This window comes from Hippopotamus amphibius, chromosome 2 (genome assembly GCF_030028045.1).
Source record: "Hippopotamus amphibius kiboko isolate mHipAmp2 chromosome 2, mHipAmp2.hap2, whole genome shotgun sequence".
Classification (NCBI taxonomy): domain Eukaryota; kingdom Metazoa; phylum Chordata; class Mammalia; order Artiodactyla; family Hippopotamidae; genus Hippopotamus; species Hippopotamus amphibius.
The window spans coordinates 28745280-28760093 of NC_080187.1; the positions used below are offsets into that span (position 1 = coordinate 28745280).

General features: G+C 43.9%; 1 protein-coding gene across 2 annotated transcripts in view; it reads left to right on the top strand.

Moving 5' to 3' along the window:
- Positions 1 to 14814, top strand: part of ABCA1 (ATP binding cassette subfamily A member 1) — a 123802-nt gene that overhangs the window by 15594 nt on the left and 93394 nt on the right. For both annotated transcript variants that reach the window (XM_057720426.1, XM_057720425.1), the window contains exon 2: positions 4741 to 4904. In XM_057720426.1, the coding sequence (XP_057576409.1) occupies positions 4839 to 4904 (66 nt within the window). In that variant the 5' untranslated portion in view covers positions 4741 to 4838. The remainder of the gene's footprint in view (positions 1 to 4740; positions 4905 to 14814) is intronic.

Here is a 14814-nt window from a genome sequence, read left to right on the forward strand (position 1 = left end):
TCAGGTTAAATCATTTACATAGTTAAATTTAGCCTTTTTACATGTACAGTTTGATGAGTTTTGATAAATGTGTATGGTATATGTACAACCACTACCACAGTCATGGGGTAGAATATTTCCATCACTCAATACTCTGCAGTCTGTTCTCTTCCCCACCCACTGGCAACCACTGATCTGATGTCTGTCCCCCATGGTTCACCTTTCCAGAATGTCATATAAATAGACTCATACAGTATGTATCTTTTGTGTCTGGCTTTTTTCTCTTAGCATAATCTTTTGAGATTCACCCATGCTGTTGCATGTACTAGTAGTGTGGTCCTTTTTTTTTTTTCTCCTGCTGAGTAGTATTCCATTTTAATTTATTCACTAATTGATGGACATTTGGATTGTTTGCAGTTTGGGCTATTCTATATAAGACTTCTGTAGACGTTCACATACAGGTCTTTGTGTGAACATATGCTCTCATTTCTTTTGGGTAGAGACCTGGGATGGGATGGCTGGGCTATATCTGTATCATATATCATAAGTCTATGTGTAACTTTTCGAGAAACCACCAGAGTATTTCACAAAGTAGCTGGTCCATTTTTGATTCCCACAAGCAGTGTATGAGAGCTCTAGGTGCTCCACATACTAACACTCGTAAATTTTAAAAATGGTAGTAGTTCTAGTGGGTATATAGTGGTATCTCATTGTGGTTTTAGTTTGTATTTCTCTGCAACTAATGGTCTTTGCTTATTTGAGAAGGTCATGGTTTAGCAGGCTGTGGCATTCTCTGGGTACTAGTAATTTTAGAGCGTCAGTGGCATTTGAAGTGAAAATTTCTGTAAAAAATTGGCCAAAGATTTGAACAGTCGCTTCCACAAGGTCATACTGCACAGAAAAGGTGAGAGTGTGGAAACTATGTTAAATTTTGGCAAAGGGGTGATTCACCTGGGTGACTGATACGAAGACCTGAAGAGGGCGCCCCTAGGACTTGGCATGAAGATGGGGAGAAAGCAGATTTCATGGTTCCTCTGGCCTTGGGAGAGCCTTAGCTAAACCTGTTTGTGGGCAGCTGACCTAGATTCAATTACACTTTCTGGGATGTCCCCGGAGTCACTTGGGAAGCTCAGCAGTGCTTGTGGCCATCACAAGTATGTGGTGAACATAGAGCCCTGGGGACAGTTTGCCTGAATCAGCTAATGAAGCTTGAGAAATCAGTTACCACAGGCCCAGGCATGCCACCACTCTTCCACCCTGAATCCCTATTTCTCATGTCCATCTTGTAGTTAATTAATTAAGCAGGTGTTCCCTGAGGGCTTACTCTGTGCCTGATACGGTTTTACATGCTGCAGAAAACTGCGATGAAGGAAGAGGTCCCGTGGACTCAGAAAGTGGCAGAAACTGTGCTAGCAAAAACAGAGGCTGCCCTGGGCACACCTAGGAGGGACTCCTAACTGGGTTGTCAGTGCAGGGAAGGTGGTCAGGACAGGATCCGAAGGTTGAGGAAAAGTTGGCCAGGCTGACAGTGCTGGGAGCAGGGGATTCAGGACGGGGAGCACACAGGAGTCCCAGTGGTAGCAGGGAGGGTGGTCCCTTCAGAGCTGGGGGTGGTTTTGCGGGATCTGGTTTAGGAGGTGGGGAGTGTTGAGAGAGGAGGCTGGAGAGTCGCCGGGGAGACCAGCTAAACCAAGGTGAGGACTGGACTTTATCCTCAAGGGCGGTGGGTTGCTGGCAAAGTGTTTTAAGTGAGTGAGTGGCATATTTGGAACTTTGATTTAGTGGAATAATTTGGGTTGCTCTGTGATAAATGGATGGAGGGGGCAAGACTGGAGTCAGGGAACCCAGGGAAGTGGGTATTGTGGTCACCCAGGAGCCGGAAGAGGGTGGCATATTGGCTGGCCATGATTGTGAAGTAGGACCCTTTCCAGCCAGTAACTGGAAATGTGCATAAGGACAGAAGTGAGTGTGCTATACTAGCTTTGAAACATTGAGAAATCTAGTACATAATACGGCCTTCTTTTTGGTTTTGGTTTGTTCGCTTCCTTGGAAAACTGATGTAGAAATGTCCCTTTGGCTTTAGTTACCTGAGCAGACGAATTTGGGCATTGCCAAACCCTCCTCTTCGGGTAAAATTGCTCCCAGCAATGGTCACCATGTTCTGAGGTGGGGGGAGGGAATTAAGCAGGAAGCCAAGGGCTGTGCCAAGGTGGGTGGGGAAAGTGGGGCAAGAAGCCTGCCCCGCTGGGTATACAGACAGTGTACCCGGTGAAGCCAGAGCAGAACCTCCTACTGCTGCTCCAGGCTACTCCTTGCCGACTTCTCTGCGCGTCTCCTGGAGGGTCTCTGAGGCCATGTTTGGACACCCAGAAACTCTGCTTTAGGAAAATACTCTCCCAAAACCCTCCTCCTGCCTGTTCTCTTCTCATGAACATTCTGTAGAGGTGCGTCTTCTTTTCCTCTGAGATTCTCCACTCAGGTTGAGGGGATTCTGTGTCCTGGTTTGGGTCTGGGGGTCTCTAACACTGAGCTGTTCTGATTTCAACCCTGCTACTTTGTTCCCCCTACCTTGCCAGAAACCCACCATGGAGTTGCTAGAAATAATGGAGTAGAAAAGAATGTATGACCAGGATAATAACCCTTTCTCTGTTAGAGGGAACTGATAGACCAGAAAAAGAGAAGTGGGGAGAAGGGAGCTCATTTCTTCGGCACTTACAGTGTGCCATGTACTTTGCTGGGGACTTACTTATATTGTCTCATTGAATCCATTGACTATCATGCAGGGTAGGTAATTTCACCCCCATTTTTTAAGGAGGAAATTGATGGCTCTGAGAGAAGAAAGATTTGGCCAAGGGCACGTAGTTGGGAAGCTGGGCTAATTCCTGTCTAGGCTCTCTTTCTGCCAAGTTCATTTTCCTTTTTTAATGACAAACTTATGTTCCAACCTCCTCATTGTTACCTTGGGGATCTGAAAAGATTCTTGTAGCTTCTGAATCAACTAAGTGATTCCTGGAGAGCAGCTTTTGCATGAGAAAAATCTAGCTACTTATTTATTTCAGTGTTTCTGGAATTCAAGCCCTGTCCTGGCCACTTTCAAAATAATTTGGGATTATAAGCACGCAGCTCACAGACGAATTCTGGCTCTCAGCGCTTGGAGGCCAGTTGCCATCTTTAAACAACAAATTGCGGATGGACACAGTGCTGGTTTAGCTCTTCTTTTTGGTCTGAGAATTTTTTTTGGGGGGGGGGGGCAGCCCATTTGTGTCCAACTAGAAGTTTGCTGAGCAAATGATAAAGAAAAGAAATAGGTCCTGAGGCTTGATTATTTCAGAGGAATCCCTGATCAGTTGGCTTGTCAATGAGTAAATTAAAATACCTAATTGTAGAGTCAGGCACGCAGACTCCTTCCATTCTCTTTTCTCCTGCAGAAGTTTTTAATCCAAGTCATTGTGGGGTGGGGGCCAAGAGGGTAAAATCCTGCTAGAGGTTGACCTTTGCATTGAGCTCTGATTTGGACTCACAGACTTTTCGTCCAGTGCTTGGTTTCCCACAAGTGGTCACGACATTTTTAGCTGTTTTTGCTGTTTATTCCTCATGCCTGATATCCCACCCCCACCTCTGTCTCACTAGAGGCCACAGGGATTAAACGAGCCATTTTAGAGGTAAAGCTGGTTTCTGGTTTCTGCTAAGGGTTCAGTTCATGCCTGAAGCAGCGTCAGGGCCTAGCTTTGACCTGTGTATCCCTCCCTTCTTCCAGGTTTCATTTTCTGCCCTCTCCCCAACTTTACGTTTAGTATGACTACCTGGGATTATTCCAGCACTAAATAAATACCGTTGGTGAGGGGGCAGCCGGGACACACAGAAAATTGTATCCCTTGTTTATGAGAACTCTCCCCCCTCCCCTGCTTCCCCCAGCATGGCAAAACAGTCCTCCAAGGAGGTACCCATGACACCTAACAAGGAGTAGGCAGGCCCTGTGTGCAGGTGCAGGTGGAGCAAGGCCAGATATGTGCATATGTCCGGACAGTGGGAGCTGGTCCGTTTCACCAGTGATGCTCTCCGTCTGCCTTCGCTGCCTTGTTTTTCTCCACGGGATGTTGTTTTCTTTCCACACACACACAACACGGGGGTTGTCCGCATCATCTGGGAGCCAGGTGTCTGTGGCATCTCCTTGGTGTTTACGCACAGTCATCTAAGACATGCTGTGACTTTCCAGGTTAGGAAAGTGCTTTATCGAGGGTGCTATTTATCATTGGAAGGACTCAACTTTGTGGTCAGATGAGAACATAGTTTGCAGCAAATTTCAGGGAATAGCATAAGTCACTCCAGCTTCAAGGCAAAATGTATAAATGCCACTGACATTTTCTGAGAGGGGAGGCATTTTCTTAGAGAAGGGAGGCGGTCTCCGGGATTCCAGTAGGCCATTTGCAGCCTCAGTGTTTTGGCCACCTAAGATTGCTGACTTACATCTGCCTTATGTCATAAGTGCATTTTTCATTCCCAAATGATCACACTAGTGGAACTCAAATGATTCGGATAATAATGACTCACTCCCAGGCTACCGCCAGAAGACCTGCAGCATCCCTGTCTCCCAGAGACCCCAAGGCTGGGGGTCGGGGACTCATGCCTTATGGAGAAGCAGTCATGAGGCAGAGCTGGGCGTTGAGGGCTCAGGTGAGGGGGCGGGTGCAACAGCCCTCACGGGTGTGTAGCTTTGCAGCAGAAACTGACGGCGCTCTCCCCTCTTGCTTTATCTTTCAGTTAATGACCAGCCACAGCGTCCCTGCTGTGAGCTCCGGCCACTTCCTCCACGGGCTCCCGAGCCACACGCAGGCTGCTGTGGTGCCGGCCGAGGTAACATGGCTTGTTGGCCTCAGCTGAGGTTGCTGCTGTGGAAGAACCTCACTTTCAGAAGAAGACAAACGGTAAGCTTGGGTTTCTCTGGGGGTTCTCCCATGCTTTTCTTCCTGATCTTGAGTTGGGAGGGGAGGAGGGGGCGAAGGGAGTCCTCTTGGTTTTCTTAAAGTGATTGAATGAATCTGGCCCAGTGGACACAGGACCGTGTGTGGAGTCCTGATCTAGCCCTGTCGCTTATCACAGGGGGCGGATTTGCAACCAGGCAGAAATCACAGCTTTGCTTTGTGCTATTGCCCAGGCCTAGAGTTCTGACCTCTGGAATCTGGCACAGAATTTGCCCCTTTGCCATCGTACTCTTAACTTTCGCTGCAGCCCTGGAGGCTACCTGGCTCTCCAAGAGCACCTAATGGCTTCTGGGTGGTGGAAATGAAGTGAGTTCATGGCCCAGCACTTAGAGATCAGAGACTGGATCTCTTAGTGTCAGTGTGCACTGTCTTCTTTCGTCTTTGATTGCAAGCCTGGAGGAATATAAAATGGAGATTTGTTTTATTTCTGCGGAGGGTTCTAAGCCATTCGCTTCTGGATGGGACAGCGATCCGAGAAGGCCATCTTTAACGCTCAGGTGAATGGTATTTTTCCGTGAGAAGGTAAAGGCTGTAAAGCCTGGTGATCTCTCTGAAGCTCTGACATCAGCTTTTGTCTTTTCCCTCTCCGAACGCCCCTAGAGATCCCGTTTGGTCTCCTGGGTTTAGCTGTACCTTTCTGTAGTTGGCTTCTAAATGTCCGTTTCCTGTCCTGCCTTTTCCCCTGAATTCTAAGCCTACATCCCCTTTTGGCTGTACTCACGCAGCTTAACACATCTGCAACCAAAATGATCCTCTTTCTTAGATGCAAAGAGCTATAAGGGATCTTGGAGATGACTTAATTCAGTGTTTCTGAAACTGGACTAATGCTTGGCCCTTCTTTAAAAGAGCAAAAATGTCGAGGTCCTCTCGTGTTCACTATTTTTTTTTTATTATAATGTTACTTAAATATGTACATATGTGAAACTAGATGTAAACTCCTTATTCTTACAGGCTATTATACAACCATATGACCCATACAAACTTACAAATTAAATGCAAACAAAATTGCAAACCAGTACAGTTCAAGTTAACACTGTTAAGGTAGTAAGGCAGCTGACATTGTTTAACTGAAGCCATGTTATAGGTAACAATGAGACTATGGTATCGAATGCTTATTTGTTTGAGTTTGGGCAGTGACCTTCATTTGATATCATTTGGCTTTCATTTGGTCCAATCTCATCATTTACAAATTACATCTGCATCTGTGCCCTTCTTACTGGTCTGCTACAGTTATATTGGTGCTAAACAAATATATTGCAAAAACAAATATAAACTTAGGCTTGACATCTTGCCTGACTTGGGCCAGAACTTGGTTATAAGGTAGGCATTCGGAAAATCCAGGTATGTTTATTTACATTTGCTTGGATGACCATTGAAATGAGAACACAAGATAATTGAAATCCTGACAGGAAACTCATATATAATCCCTCATGGGTGTGTGCGTGTGTGTGTATATGTGCACACGCCGTGTGCGTGTGTATTCTAGTTTAAGAAACACTGATTATTTTTCAGTTCCTCATGTTACAAGTAGGGAGCTGAATCCCAAGGTCAGTTAATGAGAAAGTAGGAACTAGAATCTACATATCCTATCTGCCTTGGTAGTAATAATAATAATAAAATGTAACAATATTATATAATATATATAATATAATAAAAGCAAGCACTTAGACTGAGCTTCCATGTGGTAGGCACTAAAGTGAGTTTTTAACTAGATTAATCCTTTTAAGAGCCACAAAGTACTATTATTTTCTTGTATTGTAATTGGGGAACTTAAAGCGCAGAGAGGGTTTAAGTAGTTTGTCTGAGGTTCACACTGCTAGTTGGGGGCACATGTAGGGTTCAGGTTTAAATCATCTGACTCTAGAGTTGGTTCTCTAAACCACTATGTCAGATTGCTCTTCAGTGGTATTATTATTTTTTCTATCTTCAGTCTCAACATGAAGTTTCTAACCTCTCTCTTGCCTTTACCCTTACCTCCCATGGGTATGTCCAGGTCCTGGTGTTCCTAAGACGTATATGTTCATCTCCTAATCTCATTTCTTAACTACTGTGTGGTCCAGGTCCCCTGCCTCTTCTCATCATGGTGCAGCAGCCCACGTGATGGGCAGCTGTCTCTGCTGTTCTGTGTCCGTTCGCCCGTGAGTAGTGGAAAGAACTATGTCATCTTAGTGATGCAAGGTCTCAAGGGCAGTCCAAGCCAAACCTGTCGTTTTACAGGTAAGAACACTGAGGCACAAATCAGGGAAGGAATTTCCCCAAGGTCAACCAAGGAATCAGGAGCACAGGGTCCTGGAACAGGACTTGGGATTGGGCCATCCAGACGGGGCCATCTCTACTAGTCTGTCTGCTTCTCGTTCAATATTGCCTATCAGTTTAAAAAGAGTTACAATTAGAGAGATAGGTGGGCTTAGTCAAAGGCAATTTTTGGCCTTGTGGCAGAGTTCTTGTTGAAGGAGTAAGTAGGACACAGCATCCTGACACAAAAGGGCTTTTCTAGATGACACACCTACTGCCTGCTAGCTTGTCCTCCTTACCTCTCTTCTTGATTTCTACAGGAAATGTATTTTGCCAAACCAGAAAAAAAAGGTGGTTTATTTCAGGTTGCAGATGCCTAGGTTGTCAGAGCTGGAAACATCTAATCTGCCCCTGATGGGATTGGGGTTGGGGGTGGCGGGGGGCAGGGGTCCAGAGTGGGTCAGTCATGGAAGTAGAACCAGAACCAATTTCCCTGTGGCCCTACAGGCAAAGGCCCTTTTTAGCAGACTTTGTCTTATCTGCACAAAAGGTTTAATGTCCATGGATCTCAAGAGCTGGCTGTAGCTACTTTCCAATCTACCTGGCTTGGATCTCTAGATATGTTGTTTTATAGACAAAGGAACCTGTTTAGAGTTTTGGTACCACTTTGCTAGCTCACATAGGCAGGACAAGCCCTGCCCAGTAGGCAGGGGAAGAAGCTAGCAGCTCCATGGTAGTTCTTGCCCACAGTGTATGGAAAACCATTGCTTGGTTTCCTCTTTCTGAGATCCTGGTTGTACACACTTGGCCCAAGATCCTGGCACTGGGGATATGCTTAATAAGTATTTGCTGAACGAGGAGATAAATGTGTTAAATGGGCCATTAATTTACAGGTCTCAAGGAGGCTCGCCCGCTATAGGGGCCTTATGTGCTGGGAGATGGGAAGAAGATGTAAAAGCTGGGTGCTGAACAGTAAACCCTAGAGCAACCTTCTTGAAAGGCAGCTGTTTGCCCTTTCACTCTGCGTCCTCGTTTGCTAATGAATCCTGGGGACCTCTCTCTCTTGTGCTCTCATTATGCAGACTCATGGGGACCATCAGCCAGGGCTAGCTTTCCGCTGTTCCTGTTGGGCAAAGAATACACTGAAATTGAGTTGCATAAGTTGGGTGCAAAGCTCAGTTTGGGTCCAAAGTGACGGTTAACTTGTGTGGGTGGCAGTCACTGAACACAAACAGGGCTTGGGACAGGAAGGGCGAGGGGCGAGGGGCTTCAGAGTCCTCCGGATCTTCATCTGGCTTTAGGCTGAGCCAGAGGCCAAGGTCGCCATGGAGCAGATGGGACAGAGTACTGCCATATGGCCTTTTTTTTTTTTGCCTTTGCTATTAATTTTCTTATTTAGATCTGTCTAGCCATGTGGCTGGGGAAATAGGTAATTCTAGTTTCTGCGTATGTTAGAGTAGCAATATTTGGGCATTGTTTAGTGACAAGAAATAGGCTATCAAATAAACAAAAATTGAGACTCCTCATTTAAGAGCCATTAGAGAATTTTACAGGGTAGATGCAAACTTTCTGCATCCGCTTCTGGCTTCCAGTTTCACCTGATACATTTCTTCCCTGTCCTTAGTTCTGGCCTGGCGATGCTGGTGCAAATCCAGATAAGAATTCTAATTCTTTTCTCATTCAATTCTAATTCCACCTTGGCCACTGTATGTCTCAGTGGTTCAGGGAAACTCATTTTTCCTGAGTGTTAGTTTTCCTTTCTGTGGACTGAGGAAAGCTAGAACAAATAGCCGTTTATTGTTTCCTTTGGATAAGTATTCATTGAACATCTACTGCATGTAAAACAGTGTACTGGGTATACAGGCAGGATCCCTGCCCTCATAGAGCTTACAGTTCAGCGAGGGAAGCAGGTATGAAGCTCATTATCACATAAGTAGAAATATCATAACAAGCTGTGATAAGTGCTGTGAGGGAAAAAAGCCAAACTGTCCTACTATGTTAGGTACTACCAGGCTATGCATAGAGACTTAATTTAGAATGGAAGGTCATGACATTTAAGCCGAGAGACTTGAAGTTCAAGCAGCGGTTAGCCAGGGGAAGATGGGGAGCTCAGCCATTGGGCCACTGGATTCTAGGCAGAGAGACAGAGGGTGTGAAGGCCATGGGCTTAACACATGTTCTGGAGTCAAGGAACAGGAAAGCCAGTGGCACTGAAGGAAAACTGGCTGGGAGTGAGTTGGGAGTCGGCAGGGCCAGATCATGTGGCCGTGGAGCTGGGGAAGGGGGTTGAATTTTATTTTATGTGCAGAAGGCGTCCCTGAGGTAGATAGGTCATGATGAGGGTCAGGTGGGGTAGTCCTTGGCACAGAGGGGGCTGGAAAGATGATCACCTCAGGAGACATTTAGAATCATTACACACGTACGTACCATTTTGCGCTCTGATTTCCTCTTTCATTTAACATCATTTGGCATGCATGTTACCACATTTCCAAATAACCTTCATATTGATAATAATGATTCTTAATGTGTAGGCTGTGTTTTGTACTTTTGAAATTACTTTTGTACCTGTTATCTTCTTGGTTTTCACAGCAATTCTGAGAGGTATGCGTTAAATTTCAGTTTCACAGGGGAAGAAAGTGCTGTAAGGGGAGGAGGCTGGGTCAGTCTGCCGTGGGATAGTGCCGCTGACATCCCTGGTAGCATCACAGTGATCCATCAATGCAGTTTTCATTTTATAAGTTCGTACCGTATTGCCAACATTCTGATGTTTCCTGTTTGCTGTTGTAAACTACCATAAAGATTTTATACATATAGCCTTTTCTTATTTTTATATTATTTCCTAAGGCCAAAATCGCAGGAGTACGATTTCTAGGTCAAAGGGAAGTTGCCCTTGACATATACGATCAGATGTCCTTCCAAAGGGTCAAACCAATTTAAAACTCTACCATCACTGCATGAGGCTTTACAGTTCTGGAAGGGCAGGCCTGGTTTCAAGATTTGCTTTTCCCTCCAGCATCTCTCTGATTTGATCTTTAAGATTTCACTTTAATTTGTCCAAAGTTAATGGAGGTGTATGTTGATAATTTTTCATTGTGATGCTGATATAGCCTAGAGTGTGCTATTGCTTTGATGAACATTTTATTGTTTTGGGAAACTCATTGTCTCATGTTTACTTTTTTACCTCTCAGAATAGGCTTTCATATTTTCATCTGTTTCTTTTCCCCATTGAATCTTGTTATCTTATCAAGTTCTAAAAGTAGCCTAGCACTATTTTAATGTCCCAGGGATATTTGGTAATGTCTAAAGACATCGTTTGGTTGTTACAGTCCTGGGTAGGGGTAGTTGGTCCTGTTGGTATCTAGCCGGTAGAAGCCAGGGGTGGGGGAAACATCCTACCATTCATAGAAGAGCCCCTCACAATTATCTGACCCCAAATGTCAATAATGCTGTTGAGAAAAACCCTGCTCTAGAAAGGCTTGCTCATATTATCCCCATGTTGTTGCTGAGAAATAATGAAATGGAAAGTCCCCAGAACAGCTCTGTGTCGCAATTTACTTAAACATCAGAATTTTAATTTTAATACCCTACTCAAAGAAGGTTTCTGAGCTTCTAACTTTGATAAGAAACACCTTTTGAAAACAGTGTTCCTCTGCATCTCCTCTACCTTGTAGTGGGGGCAGGTGTGGAAGTAGGTGGCTAGGTATCAGAGTAAGATTTAGAAGAGTTTTCTGTAGGAGTGTGTAGCAGTAAAGCATCAGTCATTTCTAAGCTACTGGGTTCGTCAAAAAGTTCGTTCGGGTTTTCTATCTGGTATGGAAGACCCGAACGAACTTCTTGGCCAAGCCAAGTATTTGTGAGGGCTTATTTTGAAGGAAAAGTGCTAAGCTTAGAGATGGAGGAGAAATCTGATTCTGATAACGAGTGGAGCTAGAATGGCATTTCTGGCAGAAGTAAAATTAGGTTTCTAGTGGGATGCTATTAGGAAAAGAAATACCTAGAACATACCCCTGAGTGTGGAAGGCGAAATCTGTGTTCAATGGCACAAATAATTTTAGAGGCTCAGAGTAAAGTGCACGGATAGAATTGTGTCTCTCCTGAGTTCTCTGGTTTGGGTGCTGTCTCTTGGAGAGTCTCTTCATTCATTCAAACATATTAGTGTTTCAGCTCAGCAGGGCTTCTAAAGATCAAGACCTAGATACTCTGGTAATGGGGTGGGGGGTAAGGAGGCTGGGGTGCATAGTGGCTATGAACGCACCCTTGAGTTGGACTGGCTTTGAATTCTTGCTCTGCCATTTACCAAGCTTGTATCTTTGGGCAATTTATTAATTCTTTTTTGAGCCTCAGTTTCCTCATCTGTGAAATGGGTATTATAATAGCACTAACAGGGTTATTTGAAGATTAAATGAGTTCATCTATGTAAAGCACTTAGAACACTGATACAGGGTAAGACCCATTTAAGTGTTAGCTGTCATTATTATTTTTTTTATAAATTTATTTATTTATTGGCTGTCTTGGGTCTTCGTTGCAGCACATGGGCTTTCTCTAGTTGCAGAGAGTGGGGGCTGCTCTTCGTTGTGGTGCATGGGCTCCTCATTGAGGTGGCTTCTCTGTTGCAGAGCATGGGCTCTAGCCGCGTGGGCTTCAGTAGTTGTGGCACGTGGACTCAATAGTTGTGGCTCGCGGGCTCTAGAGTGCAGGCTCAGTAGCTGTGGTGCATGGGCTTAGTTGCTCTGCGGTATGTGGGATCTTCCCGGCCCAGGGATCGAACTGGTGTCCCCTGCACTGGCAGGCGGATTCTTAACGACTGCGCCACCAGGGAAGCCCGTTAGCTGTCGTTATTACTGTCAGTCTTTTTCTTACCTCTTTCCCTAATCTGCTTACACCACTGGCTTCAGTTGCTGAAAATGGTTTACAAGATCTTCTTTGTGCTCTTTGCTATCAGCGCCATGGGAAGGATCCATTCTTTTTTTTTTCAATCAATCAACATATTTTGAGCATCTGCTCCCTTATAGGGGCTGCAGAGATGTCCAGGAGCACAAAGCTTGAATCATCAGGTCAGATCAGTGCCCAGGAGGCTGGTGAGTGCCAGACTTGTCTTAAGTGGCAGTCTTGAAAGGTATATGTCCCCAACATGGCTCTGTGAGAGGCAGCATGATGGGTGCAAAAGCACATAGGGGGTCAGTAGATCTGGGTTCAGACGCTGGTGCACTCTCTTACTCCGCTGTGGCTCGTAACCTGCCCCAGTCTTACTTTCTTCACTGTCTAATGATACCAGCTACCTCACAGAGTCACTGTGAAAATTAAATATTAGAGGTGAGGTATATAAATCCCTGGTACACAGTAAATGCTCAGTATTGGCTGTAACTATTATAAATCTGCAGGCCACCAGCTCATTTTACCTCTGTGAAACCTGTTGATATTTTTTGACCATGCCGCCTGGTGAGGTTATTTCCCACCTGGGCCACTGGCTTCCCGAGTTGGGCAAAACTAGCCACTAATTTCAACCCTGCCACTGACTGTCTCTGTGATTTACCCTTCCTTGAGCTTTAGTCTTGCCACGTATAAACTGGAGCTAATGATGGTTCCTACATCTCAGGGTTGTTTGCAGGATTAAATGAAATAATCCGTATATAATGTGCCTGCTACACACCGGACTCTAAGTAAGTAAACAGTAGCTACTGTTTATCCCCAAAGTACACGTGGTAGCTTCAGAGCTTCAAGGCCGATGACTCTCTTACTCATACTCTTAATTTTGGCTTTATTTTTTTCTGAGTTCATTATTCTTTGCTGAGTTTATTCACAGTTAAACCGTTTTTTGGAAGTTTTACTCCCGTCTGTTAGTATTTGTAAGTGAGCTTATTTAGCTGTAAGCTTGATATGCATACAATTTTGTGTTCTGCTTTTTCCACTTAATATTATATGGTTAATAGTGTCTGTGTCTCCTAAACATTGTTATAATGACTGCATAATGTATTGTTGAGTAGATATGCCAAAATTTAATCATTTCCATATTGCTGTGCAATTAGGTTGTTTCCAGTATTTTGCAGTTATAGTGTTTGAATGAATGAATAACAATGTATATAGGTTTTTCATATTTTAAACTTCTTCTGTGGCGTGAATTACTAGGAATATTCTTTGGTCAAAGGGGATAAACATATCTTTTGAGTACCTAAGGCTAGGTTGCTTTCCCAAAGGGCTCAACTGACTTACATTTTCATCTTTATTATTTTGTAAATTTCAGTTCATTCTCTTACTCAACACACATATTTAAAGCCCTTATGCGCAGGCTTAGTGAGAAGAAAGTGACACTCGGCCAGAAGCTCCTCCTGTGCCAGGTGATGGAAGAGGCTCAGGGTACCTGGGGAGCCCAGGGAGGGACCTGCAGCTCCTCTAGTGAGGAGGCTGAACGACATTTGAAAGCTTGGAGATTTCACTGTGTGTTGCCTCTTTGGGATTATTTACAGAAATATTTAGCAAGACCAGCCGCATCTTTGGTCTTGGAGACCCCACTGACAGCATGATTTCTTTCCAAAGAAGGACCCATTAGTCTTTTTTTTTTTTTCCTGGTGTGCTTTCTAGAGAAAACTATTCTTCATAGTTATATGGTAACTGTTTTCATGGTTGTTGTTGTTGTTCTACTAGAGAAGTGTCAATACTGCATGCCCATTATGGAAAATTTAGAAAACACTGGAAGGTGTTTAAAAAAAATCACCCATGTTCTTATCATCCTTGGACATCTACTCCTCATCCATGTATTTCCTTCTAAAAGATTTAAAAATGAGTTTAATGTGTAACCATATCAAAGGTCTTTGGAATTTAAAATACCAGAAATCCAACAACAAGTAATAAACAAAAACCCAAAACCAATTTGAAGCAGAAAGGTTAAATTAATTTTGATCTCTTCACGGTGTGGAGTATCAAGTGGCCATTAAAATCCATATCTTAAGAGAATATTTTTTGTCATGGAAAACATTCCCAGTATGATGTTCAATGAAAAAGCAAAATACAAAATTATATATGCTGCATAATTTTTATTTTGTAGAGAAAAATTATTATTTATGTACGAATAGAAAAAAAGACAAAAAATATTAATGGAGAACCACTGATAGCTTAATTCACTAGGGGTTATTGCCAGGAAGTAGGATTAATGGTGATTTATATTTATTTTTTTCTACTTTTCTGTATTTTTTTTTAATTTCAAATTTTCCATAATAAAAATATATGGACTTGGGGATCAAAGACAAATTCTGTTTAAATAAAAGGAGGGATTTCATATCAGTGTTCTCTTGGCTCTGAAGTCACAGTTGTAGTTACTCTCAACCACAGGGGCCTGTGACTATTCTGGGCTCTTTGGTGTTCATCCTAATTAGAACATCTGAGTCCAGAACTGAGAGGAATGAAAGAGGTGAGGCTTCAGGCAGTGGAACTAGTTGTCCGAACACCACAGGTTCAGTTAGATTATGTCTCATGATTTCCATCCTGTCCCTGTGCTTGTTTATCCCCTGGTAACTCACTGAGGCAGGTTTTTCCTTTAGAGAAACCCCATTGCTTTAACCAGTGGGTCAGTTTAATGATCGTCTAACCCGCTGGAGAAGATGGTGACCAGATCTTGATGGAT